The sequence below is a fragment of the Atractosteus spatula genome, chromosome 7 (genome assembly GCF_055471065.1).
Source record: "Atractosteus spatula isolate fAtrSpa1 chromosome 7, fAtrSpa1.hap1, whole genome shotgun sequence".
Taxonomy (NCBI): domain Eukaryota; kingdom Metazoa; phylum Chordata; class Actinopteri; order Semionotiformes; family Lepisosteidae; genus Atractosteus; species Atractosteus spatula.
In genome coordinates, this window is record NC_142712.1 from 48,606,109 (window position 1) to 48,628,213 (window position 22,105).

General features: G+C 40.8%; 2 protein-coding genes across 4 annotated transcripts in view; both read left to right on the forward strand.

Moving 5' to 3' along the window:
• The window catches only part of tcf12 (transcription factor 12), a 119,122-nt gene extending 115,897 nt beyond the window's left edge, over positions 1-3,225 (forward strand). For all 3 annotated transcript variants that reach the window (XM_088920988.1, XM_088920989.1, XM_088920990.1), the window contains one exon: positions 97-3,225. The gene's annotated coding sequence lies outside the window, so the exon portion shown is untranslated. The remainder of the gene's footprint in view (positions 1-96) is intronic.
• Positions 3,226-12,161: 8,936 nt separating this feature from the next.
• The window catches only part of cgnl1 (cingulin like 1), a 41,316-nt gene continuing 31,372 nt past the window's right edge, over positions 12,162-22,105 (forward strand). Inside the window, exons 1-2 of the mRNA XM_088920547.1 lie at positions 12,162-12,328; positions 20,491-22,065. Coding sequence (XP_088776673.1) covers positions 20,524-22,065 — 1,542 coding nt within the window. The 5' untranslated portion in view covers positions 12,162-12,328; positions 20,491-20,523. The remainder of the gene's footprint in view (positions 12,329-20,490; positions 22,066-22,105) is intronic.

Below are 22,105 nucleotides of genomic sequence, written 5' to 3' on the forward strand. Positions count from 1 at the left end.
CACAAACGTATTTTAATTTTTGGGTGATTACCTAAACGCTAAATGGCTAAAGTGCAAACTTCTCTTATAACTCAGAATTGCCTTTCTCTTTTTCAGGTCTGAATTCTCAAGATCAATTTTGTAATATAAAGAGTGGGTGACCTTGCTTCACAAGGACAGACAGAATTAACTCTTTGTGACATAAATTTGAAAAGACAAACCACTTGAAGCAAAAATCCAGAAAAGCAATCTTGTGATTGAAGAAGAAAACTGGCCGACATCCAGCTCCCTGTGAAAACATACAATGCTGATGAGAAAATTTCTGCCCACGAGAAGACTTCAGCACATATCATTCTGTTTGCAAGCAGCGTGTGTCGCATCTGAACAATCAGAGACTTGTCGCGATCTCTCCACTCCTTGTGGAAGTTGACTTGTGCCTAAACTGAATTGACGAATGCATTGTAAACACAAATTTTTATTTATTATGTTACTGAGCTATAAAGTCTATGTCTAAAGGGAAAAATGATATTGTTTTGACGTAATGAAGTTTCAGTTAATCTACAGTTTGCCAGAACCCACTAGCTTGGAAGTCTCTGGAAAGTCCCCCTTTGCTTTGTGCAGTTGGATTCTGAGCCAGTGCCAAGGGCTTCAGAAATAAAAATGAATGGAACTGCTCACGATACCATGCTCATGGCGGTGTAGGTCGAGGGGTGAGCCTGTGCCAGGATAAATTGGCGATGTGCGTTGGGTGAAGACCTGCTGTGTCCCAGCACCCAATTTGGGTCATGAACTTGGTGTAGCAAACTTTTGCAGTTCGTTCACGTCAGAGATGAAAGTAGCACATGAAGAAAGTCTGAAAACAAGAGGAGGCCATATGGCACATCTGGCTCGTGATAGAAACAGTGTTTAGTGCTTCGGCGTTGCTGTCTGTTCCATGTTCGATAACTATTTAAGAAGCAGTCATGTGACTAGGCCACTTACTAAAACCACACAGGAACATTATCACTACTGTTTTCCATCATCCAGTTGTGTGCACAGGAGTACTAAAATGGCTGCCCTGCAACACCAGCTTGGTGACTCATAGAAGAGAAATACTAAAGTTAAGATTTTTTTCATGTTTTAATAATTTGTCAAGAAGCAGCGCTTTCATACTGGAACTACCTATTTAATTACCGAGTCTGGTTTGCTATCCCATACACTCCAAAACTGGATAATTCAACAGCTGAAACTGCGGCTTGTGTATGTGAATGTGGCAGTTTGAAATTGCCTCCAACCCCCTCCTTTTAGCTCAGATACTCTACAGGTGTGAACCATGGCAAACTGTAGCTTCCCTGAAAGATCAGCTGCAGTCTTTTTTTCAAGCTGTTCAAATGCAGAGAGCAAAACACAATGTTTTTAACCCTTAGCATTCCCTGCGTACCTGTTAGTGTCTTAACTAGAGGAGAAAGGCTGCCCTGTCCAATATGTTCCTTTGCCATATAGTGTTTTCAATGTCAAATTGAATTGTTCCTGGTTTTTGCGATTTTTCATTTTTTATTTAATGTTTTTTTTTTGTCTCTGGTTATCTGAACAGTTGTTATGGTCATAATTTAAACATCTGTGACGATAAACACCATTCGTACTTTTACCATGAGCGGATTGCAGTGGTATCAAAGATTGCTTCGAGTATCAGTTGAGAAGCAGTACAGTGACTGTATTTACGTATCACCTGGTGTAGCTTTTTGTTTATTTTCTTTCTTTTAAAAAACATCAGAGTAACCACAATTTATATGCTTTATTTGTAATTGTATGCAGAATCATTTCCTTGGCTTCATAGTAAAGCTTGTAACGTGAAGTGTGAATTAGAAGAAAGAAATTCTAATTTATTAGAATTGCTTTGTTTTCCAAGCAGCGAGTACTAAATATAGTACAGAACAAAGTGTTAGCTGTGTGCAACCACAAATGCTTTACAAACGACACCATCGGGCTCCACTGAACCAGTAAGATCATGGCTCGCCTGGGCAGGTAGTGATTGATGAACAAAGCCGAACTTTGAGCAGGAGTCTTTGGGAGGAAAAGAGCAATGGTCACAGCTTTCTGTCTTTGGTTTGTGCGTGTGCTTTATTTCTTCCCTGGTACCACGGTGGTTAGCCAGTGGGCAGGTTTTAACGTTATTCAGCTAGCAGCATTAACTATCCAAACCAATATAAAGCCATTTGTGGTACTGGCGTGAGATGTATTTAAAAAGCGAACCACGAGAGCATCACACAGCGCAATCCTCTTGGTCTTAACTCTGTCGCTTCATGCTCCTCTAACTCCTGTCTACGCTGTCTTCCATTACTGTTGATTCCGACGTCAAGGCTGTCACGTCACGTGTTAATCTTGCCTTCTCATTGGTTGACAGCAGAATGAACAACTATTAATCAATATTTTAAGAAATTTCAAGAACAAATATTGCCATTTACGCTGAATATTTTGTTTTGCAGCAGGGGAAGGGGTTTATTTCTTATCAAGTTTACTTGTGAAGGTTTGTGGATTCTTTTCCCTTTTTTTTAAAAAAAAACATTGTCAGTATCCACCTGACTATATTTATGGCCTTGTTCTTCATTTCAGTGTTTATGAGCTTAAAAACATGTTGCTTAAACTGCGTGACAAAGCTCACGTGTCACTGCCTGGCCTTTTTTTTGTTTTCGTTTTTCTCCTCAGCCTGTTTCTTCGCTTGTCTTTTTGGCTATATTAGACTTTGTCGTATGCCCAGAAGCTTTCCTTCATAAAAAATAAAAAATAATAAAAAACATTTGGCTTATTTTTCACTGTAGTTAGTATTTTATACAATAATCTTGTAAGAAAATTTCTTGAATTCTAAATATTACTCTTTCTAGATTTTTGAAATCGAAAAAGTTTTCAGTAAAAAGTTTCTTACTTTATTTTACTATATTAGGTAGTAAAAATGTAGGGTTATCTACCATAACCTGTCCATTAATATCAGAAATTTACAAATAGCATCCTAAGAACATAGTAGGGCTCTAGCATACCGTGTAGTACGTATGGAGTATTGTACGAGCTAAATCTTCGAGACGAAGCGCTTCTCATCTTGTTCTCCAGTCTCCATTGTTGGTTAATAATGATTTGTACCTGTTCAGATTTCAAGGTATTGTTGATAAAACATTTAAAAACAGCAGCAAGAGGTTCAATTTTTCTGTCACTGTAACAGAAAACACAATATGTATATAACATTTATGTAGCAATAAATGTGCCATCTTTTTTTAACAAGACCCTATGTGCGTTCATTTCTTTCTCCTCGTGGTTTTTCATCTCTGTTGCTGTTTATGTCTGTGTATACGTGTGCATTCGGCCAGCCCTCAGAAGTACCACAAAGTATTTTGCTGTCGCTGCAAACGTACTGTTAAAAGACAGAAACGCAGCAGAAGTCTTTCTCCCTTCCGCAGTAATATGCGTTCTGTTTTTGAAAGAAGTGTCACTTAGTTTTTAGTGGTAGAATGGTTGACTGACTTTTTATTTTTTTATACTGCAGATCTCAGCCAGCTTAGAAACACTGTGCAAAGTGTGATTTATAGTGTGTGACATATTAAATGAAACTTTTGAAAGTACAGTATATTGGTGGACCATTGTTGTTTGTATGATAAAAGTACTATGGAATACAATGTTTCTATTTTTTAATAAAGTATGATAGTAGCATAATGCTTCTTAATGTAGTCCTATTTTCTAGAAGCTGTGTCTATTTTCTGAAATGTCATGCTGTAGAATGGGTATTTGGTACATGAATTACACAACAAAGCAGCACATCTGTGAATGAGTTAACCGAGAACTTGATTGTTCTGCATCAACTTCCTTCATCAGCCATTGGCAGCTGCACGCAGAGCTTGCTTATTCTCAGGTGAAAATCTGTTTTGCGCTGCTCACACAGCAGGTGCATTAAAATGGTACTAATAAAGTTCGATTAATAATAATAATTGCTTACACTTATATAGCGCTTTTCTGGACACTCCACTCAAAGCGCTTTACAGGTAATGGGGACTCCCCTCCACCACCACCAGTGTGTAGCCCCACCTGGATGATGCAACGGCAGCCATAGTGCACCAGTACTCTCACCACACATCAGCTATCAGGGGGAGGAAAACAGAGCAATGAAACCAGTTCAGAGATGGGAATTATTAGGAGGCCATGATTCGTAAGGGCCAATGGGAAATTTGGCCAGGACGCCGGGGTTACACCCCTACTCTTTTCGATTGGTTCGTCTGATTAAATAAAAGAAGCACATTAAAAGTAAAAGTACAACCCTGCAATCACACAAAACTGCTGTTTTCAGAAGTAAAGTGGTCAAAAATGTGCTGCAGCAGGTCTTTTCATTACAACTGTTAAGACTTTTTTTGACGTTTTGGTTCTTTAAATGTGTGCTGCGCTCCCTCAAAGAAAACGTAATTCAGAACACTCCAAGCCTGTCTGATGTGACTTGGAGCATGATGGCATTTGTAGAATAACCCTGTGCTGCACAGAAATACTGCCACAGCTGAGCAGAGATCTCCCAGCGGATTCTTCAGTACAATGAATCGCTTGAACCCAGGCTGGACTTGAGACTGAGGAGAAATGGAACAGTTGTGCTTCAGGGGAAAACAGTAGGCTGAATCATTTCTGAATTGGAGCTTAAACGTACTGTACCAAGTAGTCACTATTTTTTCCCCGACATGAGCAGTTAGATTTTACCGTTAAAATTTGAAACTTTTCCAAACCGTATTAGTCAGTTTATGTTTTTTCTAATTTATACGCTGATATACCTGTCTAAACGTTTTTAATTATGTGGGTATGATTTCCCAACTCAAGATCATCAGTTTTATTATGTCAAGGAGATCAGCCAATAGCTGCATAAAGACCTTCGTATTACTATGAGACCTCTTAATGTCCTCTTTGCCACACACAGTCACATCTCTGTGTTGTTCAGTTGGCAACGAAAAGTCGTGGTGTGTTGAAAGGTGGTGTTCCTGCCCTGCTTCACCCAGCTATGAGGCCAGAACACATAACCCTCCTCTTGCTTATCAAAGCTCTCACCTCCAATTACAATAAATACAAGAAGTACAGGGATATATACAGTATAAATATATTACAGTTGTGACTTCTGATCTAAAGTGAGCATGTTTATCTATAGCAACATCAGACACAGGATGGTGAAATGTATGTTTCCTGTTAATACTTTTTGCAGTCTTGTACTAGAATGTTTTGGTGCAGTTGATACAAAAGTATCATGATCGTGAAGGCTGCCTGCTAACATCTGACTTGACGTGATTCACTGTGAACACATACCTGCACAGGCCTTGAACACCACCAAATAAATCCTTCTAATTCCAAGGACCAGCTTTATAACCAACTACTGTATAGCTGTGGCAGATGATGATTTTACAGACATTATGGTTTAGTTTCATTGCAATTATAAAAATAATTTCTGTAATTATTACATGACTGGTTGTCTGGTTAAGAAGACAGGGATCAAGTCCCCAAAACCCACTGCAGTTTACTGTAGTGTTCTATCTTGCAGTTTACTGTACAGTTTAGGATTTCTGGGCTCAGCCTTCCTAAGACCTGTGCTGCTCAATTTGAAGATCAAAAAGAAGATAAGGCACTTCAAGAGAGATCATGCCTGGTCTGTGCTACAGGTAAATTCTGCAGGTGATACCTGAATGGTTATGTTACGATTTCTTTAATAAGTGGGCTTCTGTGACAACATAATAACACAAAAACATCAGAACATGAAAAAGGGCAAGTAAAGCTCATAACATTATTGCTATATTGCATTATTGCTACATATTGCTATCCTACTGTCCATCTAAAGCACTTTAGTAAAGTAGGTTTTAACATATGGGGAAGAATTTTCTTGGCTCCATCTTGTCTCTGCCCTGTGATACCATTGTATCTCAGTCAATGATGATTGTCTACCATGAATCTGGACTTTATGACAAGACCAATACATTATTGTATTTGTAACAAGTCATGGACTTCACTACTTTCTTCCAAAAATCACCTATTGATTACAAAGCCCAAATTTCAGTCTACATTCCTCTCTAAAGATTTGACATCCCAGAAAATGCAAAGCACAGGCTTATTTACATACAGTATTAAACAATTAGCAATGCATGTTGCTTCAATGAAGTAATTGATAACTTTTAAAAAATAAAATACATGCAAGTATAAAATAACAGTGTGTGCATGTGGGATAGCATGATTTATTGAGCTTTCTTGGTAGCTGATATTCCCAAAGAATAGAAAAGCTGTTAATTGAGTGTCCAGACATATTTTGGGTTAATATGTTGATTCCAATTTAACACAATTTTAAAATACAGTATGTACTGCAGAGTAATTCTGTCAGGATTTACTTTGTTGTAAAGAATTTTATTTTCATTCTAAAATGAAACCAAGCCCTACATTTTGACTATTTTATACCCCACTTTTGCTGGCACAATTTAAATAATTCTAAAAATGTGCAACAGTAAACTAAATGAAAAGATCAAAGATAAATACGTATGTTTTACTTCTAAATTCTTTTATCAATAAATAAAAATAAAAAAATATTTATGGAGTGAAAATCAGTTTTTTTTTACCAGTTAACAGGGATTTCAAATGCTTGGCTTCTTTAAGCAATCATGTTAGTTTCAGTGCTGCTTTTCAGTCCTTGCATAGATTTCACTTGTTACAGGTTGTGTGATGTGGCATAATTTAATTACAAACCCATTACATGTTTGTTCTTTTGCAGTTGTACATCAAGTATGAATGTCTTTGTTCTTCTGGCGAGCATCAATTAACACAAATAAAGTCATTTCTTGTAATCATCTGCCATACTGCTGAAGAAGAAACATTATGCTCTGTATATTTTGTTGACAACATTCAAGACAAAACAATTTCTGAAGTATTCTCTTGACTCCAAAGGCTTCTTGAAACCTGATAGCCTTCTGTGTGTTTCATCATAGATGTATATAATTGGCTCTGCCAATTATGGATATGCTGAAAGAGAAAGATAAACTAGAAAAATATTTAATCTTGCTTAATGTAACTAAGATTTCAAAACACAATTGAGCAGGGTGTTCATGAAATCTCTTAAGTCTAGTAATGAAAATACTTTAAAGATTGCTGTTGTGCTTTTGGTGTTAAACTGGGACATTGTGAAAACCACTAGGACACATTTTTTGGTCAGTATTTTTGGTCAATTAAATTTGACCAGTGCTACAGCTCACTGTATATGTCACTGAAGAGGTTTTTAAATCATGCTTTGTGTTCTTACTTGGAGCAGCAAATGTATTTGTCCTGCTCAGTGCTAAGTCATATCATTTTCATGACAACAAGAATTTGTTTCATTCCCACTACAAAATGGCGTCATGTATTAGCAGAATCATGTAAAACTCCAATCAGGAGTGAGTACAATTTTAGTATATGAATACATGCATAATACACACATGCTAAAACCACAGGAAAATAATGGACTATTTTATTGGAATATTTAAAAACTATTCCAGGCACAAGGCTATCATCGTAAAACAAGTAGTGATAATGGCGTTTTTGAGCTTCCCTACAGCCAGGGCCTGGTCAGCCAGTCTGGCCATTGCCCTCAGAAAGTGACCACTGCCATAGGCAACAAGTCTGTCGCCCAGAGGTCCGAGCAAGCCCTTTGACAAAGTATGTGCTGACAACCACCTGAACAGTGCTGACCTTCCGCTTGGGAAGACCACTGTCAACAACAATGTGCTCACAGACCCCGCTGTGAAACACACAGCCGAGGTCAGATTCGAGGAGAGATACGAGACTGGCCAGAACAATTGGCTCTTCCAGAATCGCAGAGCAAAATTGTATCTTTGCTGTATCAATAAATATATAAAATGCACCGAAAAAAAGACGTCCTGGGCAGCGTCTTGTTTTGTCTTCAGAAAACCTACAAAGAGTGAAAGCTGGTGATTTAGTCATTCCTAATCTCAAAAATTGGATACTTGCTCTAGACAAGGAAATTGGCCATTGTCCTGACAGCTCTGAATTGTTTTGATAGCAATTCAAGTGTTTTTGCTTCTTTTGATCCCATTAACCTAAAAAGCGGCATATTTAATCTTTTTTTCTGACTGTAGTCCCCATCTTCAAAATTAACATTCAGAACGGCTTGTGGCATATTTCTGTGGATTTGTAACTAAAAGTAATTGTCTGGGAACACAGGAGGGGGCTGCAAATGTGACAGACATGTTCTAGCCATCACAAAGCTATTTATTTTCTGGCTGAGAAACCATATGCTGTGTTTTAAAGCCAAGTTAACAGCAGTGAAAATAGGTAGAATACCTTCCCTATGTGCTCCTGGAGCATTTTACTGTTACAAGAAACTGGATCATAGTCCTCAAGACACTGGCTGTTTACACAAAGAAAAAACTCAGATAACAAGGAGGCTAAAGATGATTCCGCTTAAAGGTGCCTAGCTTTAGTTCTTCCTTCTCACACACAACCAAACATTCTACACATTTTTTTACATTTACAAAAGCCCTGCTTGCTCAGTTATTAAAACATTCCAAAACCCACATCTTGTCCCCAAGGACTGGACTTGTAAAGCCTACAACAGCTGCACATTGAAGTTCATCTGTTTGAGTGTGCGTGTGTGTACTACAGTATGCGTGTATAGGTAGGCATGCACAACAGCTCTGTTTCCTTGGCAGTGGGAGTCAATTTTGATATATTTTTCTGATTTCTAAAGAGTCCTGTAACGGATTAGATAGACACCAAGTTGTACTTTGGCAGCAGTGATAATCCGATATTTTTTTTGTTATTGTTTGCAGGCCATATACAACACCAGGTCTGGGGCTTGTACAGCATCCGATGCACAAGACATACTCTTAATTTTCTGACCATCACATTTCTTTTCAACAACAAACGCATCCAATAGCTAGCAGCTCATTTCTTCTTCTGCACTCCTGTATTATGTCATCAGATGTTTACTTGTGGTTACCTAAAGGGACTGGATTGTTTGATTTAAAGGCAGGACCACCATGTTTGTATTCTGAATTCCTCCCTGCCTCCATGCCTTGAACAGACCTTTCCTGCACGTGTGGGCTGTCCTCGGGGTGGCCTGCTGACAGCCTGCTCTTGGCTGGTGTATCTCTTTCTGCTGCCTGTTTATTCGAAGCAAAAATACGGGCCCCTCTATATTGTATTGCAAAAAACAACCTATTTGCTTTGTAGTTTACAGAGGCTGAGATGACCCTATTCTGAATTTTGTTGTTCGATTGTGTAGTCTTTTCTGTTTACGTTCAAGGAAACTGTGACTGTTTCTCTGTTTTGCAGAAAATTCCAACAGAACATTAAAATTGGATTTGCAGTCTCGCAGAATTCACTGACATTTACAGAAGATGACAGAACGGTGCAAGATTTCAACAATGCTTGTCTGAAAGTATTTCTTTAATCTAAGCTTGCACTTATGCCTGCCAATACCACAAAACAAATCTAACATTTCTGTTTCGGATTCCTAGAGCTTAACATTCTGAAGCTGCGTAATGTCATGTATTTTTGTGGCTTTATGGAATACAAAACTACTGATGTGATGTGGTAACAAACTGGTAAAAGACCAAATTCAAATGAAAAATTATCCTCACATTAACACTTCAGCATGCAATGCTTCTTCTACGTCCGTAGAGCAAATTGGGCCAGCTAAGATATTTGAGTGAAAGATTGCTTGCATTGGGTCAGCACTGAAGAGCCCCTGCGCTGTACTGAGCATGCTCTGTCCAGCCCAGCTGGGACATATCTACCGAGAACAATGCTCCATTGTGTTTGTAACATTATACAATGCCGAGGAGTTAAGATTAAAGTTTGCCCCTACACATCTAGTTTTCCCACTCCCACAGATCAAGAAACGAAAACACACAGCACAACAAAGCAGGGGCAGCTGGTTTTGACTGAGTGTTTCTGAAACCTCTTTTCTGCTCCCCATAACAACGCACTTCAAAGACCTGGGCTTATTACATTACACTACTGGCCCTCTCTTCTCACACCATCTTTGTTGGACCTCATAGTGCCGCATGCTTTTAACAAGAATTCTTCCCATCTCTGGTCTTCTAGAAAGTGACTTGGCAGCAAACAACAGTCAGGAAAGAAAGAATGAGAAGCACAATATGTAAACATACATCACGAGCTCGTTTGAACACTACAGTTCATATATTAATCACAGCAAGCATTCACAAAGTATTAATAGGTTACACTTAGAAATTTGGGTGTAAAAGCAAATAATTTATTTCAGAAGACTGGAAATGTTCTACAGAGTGGCCATCTGCAGCCAATTATAATTATTATTATTAATAATAATTTTTCAGTTTTTTTGTAGGAAGGCAGATATACGAGAAGTATACAGAGCCACTATCCAGATGATTATATAGGCCATCCTTAAACCAACGTTTCTAAAATCTTGTTTTCATTCTGACAGCTGAAATGGGCGGTTTCTTTCAGTTAATTAAGCAGTTTTCAGATGGAGTGAAATGCAAATACCAGCACCCTGTCGCTTTAAGCCTTGCTTAATTGAACCAAGTTCATTTACAAAACCCACGTCTTTCCAACAAGACCTGCTGGACTGTGGTTCTCCAGGAACAGGGGTACGCAGATTTGTCATGCACTGTTACGTGTGCCCTCAATTCCAGTAATATTGCAAAAATGTAATCGAGCACTAGATGGCGGTATTGGCCTTGCTGAATGCTCTGGAGAAAAGGGAAATCACACCACAGCCTAGTAATACGGGTCACCGCACTTTGTGCAGTAACAGTAGCTGGTGAGAGATAATGAGCACTGCGGACGGAATGACACCATTCCTCAATTCTTACCGGTGTAAGCAGTCTATAATATATTATTATTGAAGGAACACTGCGTACCTTTCTGCCTGCTCATGATGTAGCCCAGAGCTCAGTGGGCACGTCGCCATGGCCCACCCACGACACAAAACCCCCGTGGTAGTAGTGGGCACGGAATATTAAAAATTTGGGATCTGCCAGGCAGTGGAGGGAACCTGCCCGAACTCTACCTGCTCAGGGAACAGAGGTGTTCAGTCGCAGAGCTACAGTATCTGCACTACTCTTTCGTAACTACGGTGACGGGGCGGTGAGGGAACAGCAATGAAATTAGTCTCTGTTCTGTGTGTATGTAAATACTTACTGGAAATATCATTTGAGAACATTAGGGAGAAAATGTTATGGGGTAAATTGAGACGCATATTTAACATAAACACACCGGCGCAGTGAAACGCAATAGTCTTATTAGTAGGGGGAAAAAACATGCCCTTGTTTTCTTGAAACAAGATTCAACTTCAGAGAACTGAAACACACATCATGAGGTACCGCCTCTGAACAGCAATTCTGATCGCATTGTTCCGAAACATTTCTGCTTATTCACAATGGTATACTGCGAGTGATGTTTTTTTTGTCAAAAAGATCAACAGTATCTGAGCAGGAGGTACAGAAAACACAATGCAGCCAGCTTGCCTCCCTCTCTTATCAGACAGCTCACACACAGGTCTCTCTGGAAACGTGTTCCTGTTTTGCTTAAAATAATCATCTGTTGCTATCAGTGTCCTTCAGAGCAGTCTTACCGACAAACAGTGAAAGCCATGTTTGACGACGGTAATAGCTGATTCTGAAATGAATTTACTAGCCTTACTTTCAAATTAAAGCCCTACTACTTGAGTGAAATGGCACTGTACCTCAGAGTGAATTACAGGATACATACAGTAAGTAGTTCTATAGATTTGTCATTCATATTGACAGTGATGGAAACTATTCCTTAAAAATAACTTTTCCAGATTCTATACAAGGTGGACCAGGGAAAATCGAAATATATGGATATAATGTAGATTAAAAAAACGAAAAGGCGTGATGACGGGAGACGCAAAGTGGCGCAGCAGGCCTTTTGAAACACAGAAACCGCCAGTGCGTTTGTCTTTGGTTTGTGAAGTTAAAAGTGAACTTTCAAGAGTATAACGTTCACCTAAAAGTCCAGTTAAAAAAGTATTTTTCCCCAAAAGCATACTGCCCGCATCCATCCAAATGTTGCTCGTGTGCACACTAACCCAAATACTTCTCCGAACGCCCGTAGAGTCAGCGTTGCTAAGCTACGCGGCCCGCATGTCACCTGTGCGGAGCGCCGCCGCCAGGCGGGAGTGGGCGGGGCCAGAGGGAAGCGAAGCCAGGCTGGGGGCGGGGCTGCTGGATGCCCTGTAGGAGAGAGCGAGCCTGCCAGAGCTCTGCAACAAGTCTCTGTGATTATCGCCAGCGGCATGGCACTTTCTATGCAACTTCTAACTTACTATTAAAAAACTTTTGAATCATTATATGTACTTGTCTGCGTTAAGAAACTGGTAAGTATACACCGCATTTTCGGGGTTTTGTGGCTGTTTTCTGTAATTGTCCTTAAGTTACAGCGTGGGAAAGTAGTTTTGGCAAGCTTTTTTTCCGCTTTATCTGATTTCAGTGTAATTCACCCCTTTTCAGGCGTCGACGGTGTTAAATTGAGCTAGAGTTAGCGTTTAATATGCGATGTGAACTGTTTTTGAAAAAAGACAGGCTTTCTGTCGGTGCTGATTAACATTCTTCAAAGCGTCATCTAATTAATAAGGGCCAAGAGGCATTGGGTGCGAGTTTTGCTCAAGAGGGTAGCAGAAAACGTCCCTTTTCAACAGTGTTACAGTGTGCTGTGTTTGCTACAAGAAAAAACTTTGAAATGGCTATGTTGTACAGTTTAAAAGATTCTTGTCAGTTAACCTCGTCAGAGAGACCACCCTAGGTGTTGGCAGACAAGATCCTCTGGAGATGGAAAATAGTGCTTGATTTTTCGTTTTCCGAGAAGGCAATCAGCAGTCGAGGTGGAGAGATTAGACGACGGGGTTCGTGTTTCACAGGTGCAGTTTCAGAGTTGCGCGATGGCTGATAATGAAATTCTTCATTTTCTACAGGAGTTGGCTTGTTAAAGGAGTCGCGGGAGTTTATTTCCAGTATGTCTTCAATAAACAAACTAGCAAGCATTGAAGTCATTTTCAAGGGTTGGGATGTTTGGACAATTAGATACAAAAGTGTACATTCCACTTATTTTCTACAAAGGCTGTACAGAAGTTTTGTTAACAGGTATTCAATGTACTATTTCTTCTGGATCAAATAACCTTCCGTTGTTTATGTTTAGTATTATTTTAATTGAAAAAGACAAACTATCAAGTGTTCTGTGTTTCTGATCCTGAGGCCCAAAGTCCCTGGTCTTTCTCATCTCTAGCATTTTTTCCCCACTAAACTCTTAATTGAACTGCTCATTAGCTTACTTCGATTTATTGAATAGTTTTCCAGGTTCTACAAAAGGATGATTCTGCATTACTTGCAAATATTTGTAGGTCTCTTGAAAATATCAGCGATGTCTTAGTAAAACACTCCAATTAAGGATTCAATTAAGGAATTTATTCACATTTCTGTGCAGAAAAACATCAGAAAACCTGTGATGACAAGCAGGCCTGGGGCATACTGGGTTAAGTGGTCTGGAAATAGTGACAGTACAGTGCTTACTGTAAAATGGTTAATTGCTGTTTGTTTCTCAAAAGAGTTCTGTGCAGAACTACATACCTAGACATAAGTTGCTCTTTGACTAATGTTGGTAACAGGCAGTTTACAAAAATGCCACCTTCTCATTTCAGGGCTCTTGAGCTCTGGATTAGAGAAAATGTAGCCAAGAACGGCAACACAGAGCCTACAGTGGCTTTGTAGAATTTGCAGCTAAAGGCCATTATTACCGTAATTATGTAATTACAGAGTATCGGTGCTTTAGGCCAGGAGAGAGGGGAGGGTACACCTTTTCCAACCAACACCTTGAACAGCTGCAGTCTTGGGCCTGGAAGAGTTGTGGGGCAGACGCAGAGATGTAACCGTTTCTTTAATTGTGGATGAAAATCCCTTGAATTGTTTTTTCAAGGCTACAGCGATGAATGGCAAATGAGATAGCGTGGCCGCTGGGAAGATCAAAGATGATGTCTTTTGACATGTCGTCCCCCTCGTGTGACTCACCGCTGCACTCTGCTCAATGTGCAGGCACAGGATGCTACTGCAAAAAAAAATGGTTTTGGAAGCAAACTTGCTTCCTCCCAAACAGCAAGCAGTGCTTCTGCGGAGCACAATGTGAGGAAAAGCACAGCGTTAACACCTCAAAGCCCCTATGTGCTGGATCCATGTGATACTCGGGCTCAAAGCAACTATTGTTTGTTTTTTCTCTGCTGAAACTATTTTCCTTCGGATAAGGGCCTCAGCATTACTCACTCATATTGTTCTCCTCTTCCTTCTGTGGGGACTGGAAAGTATTAGGCTCAGTTCTTTGAGTATTAATAGTTTTTTAAGAAGAGCTGTTTTTTGTGCGTGAGTTTTGGTTGCATTGAGCAGAAACTGGCGCAGCGCGATGGCGCAGTGGTTAGCACTGTATCCTTTCGGTCTGTCCGTGTGGAGTTGGTATGTTCTCCCCGTGTTCATGTGGGTTTCCTCCCACAGTCCCAAAATATAATAATAATAAACTTTATTTTATATAGCGCCTTTAAAGGTGGCTTCTCAAAGCGTTTTACAGGATGACAACAATAAATAAGAAGAATACACAAGATAAGACACAATTACAATATACAGTATAGAGGAGACCGTGGGTGGTGGTACTAAGAAGAGCAGAGGGGTGAAGAATGGAACCAGTTCAGTAAAGGCTTTTCTGAAGAAGAGGGTTTTGAGTCTGGCTTTGAAGGAGTTTAGAGAAGGTGACTCTCTGATATCCTTGGGCAGAGAGTTCCAGAGCTTGGGGGCATAACAGTACTGGTACTGGTAAAATATACTGGTAGGCTAATTGGGTTCTGGAGAAACAGGCCTTCATGTGAGAGTGTGCTCGTCTGACGGTGTGCCCTGAGACGGACTAGGGTCCCGTTGTCTTGCGCCTGTTGCTTGCTGGGATAGGCTCTGGCTTCCCCGCGTCCCATGAATTGGAAGAAGTGGTTAGAAAACGGATGGATGGAGAAGCTGCGTATGAGTTTTTTTTTATTGTAGTAGTACAGATGCCTTGATCTGTTAGAGAGGACTGTACAGTCCAAAGCTTATTATTTCAGTATGTTTATTCCATTGTATTTTGCATGGTTTATTGATTTAAAAAATGCTACTGGAAATGGCAATTCAGCCACATTGTTCCAGTTAATCCATTTCTAGGTTATTAAAGAGCAAGTGTATGGTGGTCAGTTAATCCATACTGAACAATGTGATTTTACTAGTTGTGGTCCAGTGTAATTGATTCTGAAATGTAGTGTAGAAACGCAGTAGGTCGCTCCGGCCCATATAAGACAGCAGATTCCTTAGGCAACTTTAATAGTGAGCATATGTATGAACTGATGAAGTTGGTGCTTTCCAGTTTTATGTACATGTCAATATTACCTATCACGTTGCTTAATTAATACAGCATCAGAATGATTAAGGCAAACTCCTACATTTCCTGACGTAAAATAACACCTTTTGCATCCTTTGGAGCCAGATTCTCTCCACCTACTAAATAAGATCCTCTTCTGAGACGCATCATTGTCCACAGCGGCATAATTACAATGTGGCAATAGCAGAGAATTGACTGGTGCATTTTTAACAGCCGTTTTTGAGATGCACTGAGGCTGCAGGCTTCCCACAGAGCTGTTGCTCAGTCTGCCATTGCATATAGCTGTTTCTCGCAGGAGGAAGGAAGGCCTAGATTTAGTTATTTCGAGCAACAAGGCACTCTTAATGCCCAAGCCCATTATCCTGTTTTCCTCAGCAACTTTGACATTTCCTCTTCTCATCCTTCACCGCCCCTCTGAAAAATCATGGCAATTCTATGCAGGCGGTAGCCATGGTTAATACTGCGCTTCAGCTCTTAAAATTTGCAGACGGGTTATTGATGCAGCTCTGAAGAAAAGCCGGTTGTAAAAAAGCTGGTGTATATCGCCAGCTGAGCCTCAAGCTGCTTTGATCAATGGCCTCCCATGTTTCCGGTGGGAAGGGTGATTAAAAATGACTGTTAAGTCTGAGGCTCGTGGTAGCAGTGATTGACTGTTGCACATGAAAACAAAAGTTTAAAATAAATAAAAGTTTATATAATAATAATAATAATAATAATAATAATAATAATTACTTATGCCTATATAGCACTGTTCTGGAAACTCCTCTCAAAGTGCTTTACAGGTAATGTGGACTCCCCTTCACCACCAAAGTGCAGCCACACCTGGATGATGTGACGGCAGCCATAGTGCGCCGGAAGGCTCCCCACACACCAGCTATCAGTGGGGAGGAGAACAGAGTGATGAAGCCAATTCGAAGATGAGGATTATTAGCAGGCCATGAATGGAAAAGGCCAATGGGAAATTTGGCTAGGATGTCGGGTTAACACCCGTACTCCTTTCAATAAACGCCCTGGGATTTTTAATGACCACAGAGAGTCAGGACCTCGGTTTTACATCTTATCTGAAGGATGGCGCCTTTTTACAGTATAGTGTCCCCGTCACTATACTGGGGCATTAGGACCCACACAGACGTAGGGTGAGTGCCCCTTACTGGCCCCACTAACTCCTCTTCCAGCGGCAACCTTAGCTTTCCCAGGAGGTCTCCCATCCAGGTACTGACCAAGCTCACACCTGCTGAGCTTCAGCGGGTTGTAAATTGAGTTGCAGGGTGGTATGGCTGCTGGCTGCTGGCTGCTGTTTATTTAGCAAACAGAAACTGGACAAAGACTTCATTTTTTAAAACAGTTCTGTCAGATGTACTGTAATCAATATGTGATTCAATACTTAACTCTAATAACTATGTGTTAGCTATCGGTTAAATGTATGTCAGTAACATATATTTTTCTTACCAGACTTACCAGATGAGTTGTTGCGATAATATAGTGACTCAAATGTTCTTGTGTAAAAGATGTTGCATGCACATTGCTTATTCAAAGTACTTATACTGCCTTTATCTCCAAATGCATTGTGCAGAAGTACAAAAAGTCTTTGTTTTGGGTTCTTTTGCTTATTCATTCAAAATATTTCAATATTATTGTGGTCATTCAAAATGTATGTGCGTTAGGTGATGTCTGAGTCTAAGCTTGAAATGGAAATATTACGACTGTAATCTCCTGAATGCCTTTACATGAATGAGACCCGCAGACTGCAGTTTGATATACAGTGGCAAATAAGGAATTAAATCCGAATAAATCTAAAATAAATCTAATTTTATTTTAGAATAAATCTAAGCATGGGTTTGTTTTCTATATCAGATTTAAAGCAATATGTTTGTTTTTGCAAAAATATAGCAAAATTGAATCCCCATTGAACCTTTGCAAATGTAAATTAGAGTTGGTTTCTTAACTGTTCCTCATTAACATAGGAATAGCATCTATGAACTTCAAGTTCAGTTTCACATTAGAAAAATGGATAGGTTTCATGCACTGACTGGAGTATCCTGGCTCTTGTTCCCTAGTGATCTTTGGAAAAGGTCTGAGACATCTGTGTGAGCATTTTTTAAATGCCCTTGGGCACTGTTAGCACTGGGTTGGTATGCATGCAGAATTTAAAAAGGATCTATTATTTTCTAAATTAACTTAGTTTTTTCAATGCATTTTGAAAGTGAACATATTTTTGCTGGTCCCTGTTTATCAAAGGTTATACCTAACCTCTTGGTAATTCAAAATGGCTAAATTTAATATAATTGAACTAACAGGGTATGGATTTTCTCTTTTAAATTGCGGTGCACATAAAGATGGTGGAGTTAACTTTATGGTTGGACTTTATTTCAGTTTGTTTGTGGTCGGCGTAAAAATTGTATACTGAGCCTATTGCTCAGATTTAATTCATTCACTCCAGACTTGCAAGAATGGAAGAGAATAAAATAATTTGTATAGCAACATTTTCCTGCGTTTCTATTACTTCAAAGAGATTTATTACATGGGCACTTTGGAAACAGTGTTTGACAGAGTTATGGAGCCACTTCAAAAACCTGGTTGAATACAGATATAGCTCTACGTTTACAGCTTCAGCTTGAAAACCACACTCCAGTGATTACATTAAGATGAAGACATTAAGGAAAATAGGATCTCTTCTGCGTTATCGGTATTTAATGTCTCCTCTGATTTCTTTCTATAATTGTCTTCAGTTTGCTTCACAGTGTTGCATTGTTAAATAAAGCCCAGGCATAAAAGGTTGAAACAGACATGGCAATAATGGAACGTTTTGCTGAGAGTTCATCTTCTAACCACTCAATTAAGAGAAATATGATCTAGGGCTGAAACAAGCCAGTATTTACAAGTGTGTAGGCAGAGTTGAGCTCAAATGGTTGGGGACTAAGAGAAGCTATTAATTTGACTATTCTGGAACAAAGTATCAAGATTGGCCATAATACGTGTTACAGTTAGAACTCTTTTCTGTTTTAGTATAGAAGCTGCTGTATGTAAAATACACCTCTATTTTTCTCTGCTGCTTCTTCATTGTGTTGTGTATACATTAATGGAAGTTAGAAGGATACATTATTGCTCACAGCTAAGAAGATGAAACAATTTGTGGATGTGCCATTGCATTTCACTGACAGTGTAGTATTTTTTGCAGACTAAGCAAATATTTAGTAGTCTGTTCACCTGCTTGCATTTATTTTTCTTTGTTGAGTCACTTTACCACTGGGGGACTGGATGGGAACTTATCCGCACCTTTCAAAGCTCATGTTGTGTGGAGGGTTCTTGGTTCCCATAGTGTACTGTTACATGTCACAGACTTAGGGGTCAGCAGGCGTTTGAAATGTGATTTATACAGGGCAAGCCAGGCATGAGCCAGCCTTTCAGCCTTTCCCTAGTGTGTCCACTTTCTACCCTTTTTCTACTACTACTGGGCTGGTTTTGAAATCCCAAAGTCTGCTGCTGTTGACCAAAGCCAGCTGGAATCGCTGTTGCACAGCCCCTGAAGTGATGTACTGTAAATCCCCTGTACTCACTGCAGTGCGGCTCTCGGCTACTGCTGCTGACGTGGGCAACCTTAGTGAACGCGCAGGTGTGTGTGGAGAAAGAAGTGGTTATCGCAGGAGATGATCATTCTGAAGAGACGGGACAGGTGGAGGAGGAGGAGGTGGAGGTGTGGTACAGTACGTGGGAAGAACTAGCAAGTGGTGGAAGCTAACATAGATGAATCCAGGGTCTCAGTATCTGTCGGGCTCTTATGACTCAATCAAAAAAACACATTCAGAGGGCATTGCGTTAGGAGCGTGCTTTCCATTAATAAAGGTTAGTGGGAGATCACTGCTCTGAGCCGTGTTACATACTGTATAAAGTATGGGTTATTGATCATAAAGTCAGAATCTGAAAACCTACAGGCCCAGCAGCAGGTACAACACAGTGGATGTGTTGCAATAATAAAATCGGCCTTATAGCATATGACTGTAGTATATGCAATTACTAATTAAAAACATTTTTGAACAAACGTTTGCTGGGAGTATTTTGATCTTTTTTGTACGGCTTTGTAATTTATTGAGAAAACACACTAAGGTTTTGATTTGCGAACGTTGAGGTAATTTGACTTGAGGTTCCAGTTCCTTTGATGAACAGTGTCCCACTCTGTCCAAGCAGTTTGCATGCTTTGTTAGACTGGGTATAGAAGCACAACAAAGAGCTGTAGTGGGCAAACCCACAGCAACCTGTGAGTGAGAGATGCTTTCTAATGCACTGTTACCTGTGCAAAATCTTTCATTTGCTCTGCAGTCTGCCAAGTCTTTGCATTCCAGTCAGGGGTGTGGGGGTTCAAATATAATGTACAGATACGGTGCAGGGCCAGGAATGCTGGGTATGTTTAGCTTTTTTCACACGGGGGTGGATGTATTCCCATAATCCCCTGTCTGGCATGTCTCTTATTTTTATTCTCTCAACATCTACGTTTTAATCTTATCGTACTTCGAGGTTGGCAACCAGCATTACTATAAAAAGAGTTTGACATTATTTTTCAGAGCACACATATCAAAATAAAACTAAGGTTAATTCCATGTTGAAAAGTTGGAAGAAAACAACGCAACATTTTGGCTGGTGAACATTCTTCAAGTGTGAGGGGGAGAGAGGTAAGGTACAAGGATATAAACCATTTGAAGAAGACTCCACTATCAAAAATTTTTCTTTTTCATTTTCAATGTGGAATTAACCTCGACTTGTTTCACAGCTCCCCTCTTGAACCTTATTTATCAAAATATATCTGTAGTGTTTTTTTTTTTGTTTGAAGGTTTAACTGTGAGTTTTTTTCTGTGGCATCAGTATATGGTACCCATTGACTTTGACATTGTTGGCTGGAAGTGCCCTCTACAGAATTTAAAGTGATCTGAGTGACTGACTAAGCAAGCAAGCATTTGGGGGCTTTAAATGTGATTTAAGTGAATTATATTATTAAAGCGCTGCATCTTTGAACTTAAATTAGTGGCCAGAATTGCAAAATGTTAGCAAATGTTATTCCGATAGCATCTTTTCGGATTAATAATGAGATTACGTTCTTGCTTGCAGCTGTAGACTTCAGCCAGTGGAAAGGGTTTTGCCATGGAGTCGTACAGAGTTGGTGGTATTCCAAGCAGCCCAATTCAGCAAGATTACATGCAGTGTGATCGCACAGGAAGATCTCAGAGCAACGGGACCGGGTCGTATGGCGTCAGCATCCGCGTTCAGGGCATTGACGGTCATCCCTATGTTGTGCTGAACAACCGGGAAAGAGAATCGCTGCCCTGCAGGCCCCAGAATGGATATTCCGCTCCCTGCAAAGACGAGGGGGAATCATTTATTGACCACTACCATGAGTATGACTTTAAGGGAAGCAAGCTCTCGCGTTCGGAGAACCCCTTTGTGGAGTACAGATCTCAGAAGCAGATGCTGTTCAGCGGGTCACACAATGGGGTCACAGAGTTTAAAGAAATGTCAAGGAAGACCTCCACCCTCTTGAATTTTCAGAGGCACCCGGAGCTCCTAAAGCCTTACGATCCAGAGAATAACAGCTGGAATTTGGAAGGGTGTCACAGCCTTCCTCCAAGGCCGGCCTCTTTTGCCGAGACAGGGAGCCGGTTTGGGAGTTCCTTGCCACTGAGGGCTTCTTCCCCAATACGTTCCTCAAGCTTCGAGAACCCCCAACCCGAGAATAACGCAGTGGTCAAACCCAGTCCTCCAGCGTGCCAGGAGAAAGTGGGCCCTCAGTCTTCCAGTGCTGTCAGCTGTTCAGCTGACACCCCCAAGCTCACTGCTGGAACTCCAGGTACCACCACCAGCAGCACCGATTCCAGTTTGGAGCGTAAAAGTCCGGGGCCTGACATCCTCCCTCTTCGCCGGTACGATTCCAGCGGGCCCGTGCTGGAGTCCTCGAGGTCCCGAAGGTCGTCGGGTTCGTCCACGACCGCAGCGTCGGTGACGTCCGCCAACAAGCTCCTGCAGGATGACCAAGACGACGCCCTCTACGCGGAAAACATCAACAGGCACGAGAACAGGCGTTACATACCATTCGTGCCTGGCACGGGGCGCGACATTGACACGGGTTCCATCCCTGGGGTGGAGGAGCTCATCGACAAGTTTGACAAGAAGCACAGCCCTCAGAGGAGGGGCCGGGCTGGGAGACGGAACAGGATCAATCCCGAAGATTTCAAACGGTCCAGAAGTGTGGACAGCGCACTCCCCTTTGGCCTGCGGGGGGATGCAGGTTACTCGGATCTGTTCCGCGAGAATCAGGGCAAATCAACTGAACGCCTGCTCAGGCCCTCTCGGTTGCGTCAGCAGAAGGCAGCTCCAGGTTCGAGCCTGGCAGCCAAAGCCTCTCAGTCTGGCCAGCCCAGCAGTTCTGATGTCGGCAAAGTCGACGACGAAGGTCCTGTACAGGACAGCAGCCTCAGGCCATCACCAGGCTGCAACAGTGGAAAAGCAACCAATCTGGGAAGCAAGCCAGTATTATGTCGGTCTTCCACGCTACCATTTGAAAGTAAGGGATATGAAGAGGAAAAGATGCCAAGGTCTATAAAAGTGCTGTCCACCACAGTAGCTTCACCTCTGGCCAAGACTACCTGGAGCGCTAGTAAAAAGTCTGACGGAGAAAGGGACACGCAGGTACAGTATGGGCTCTGAAACGAAATACGTGATTGGTGTT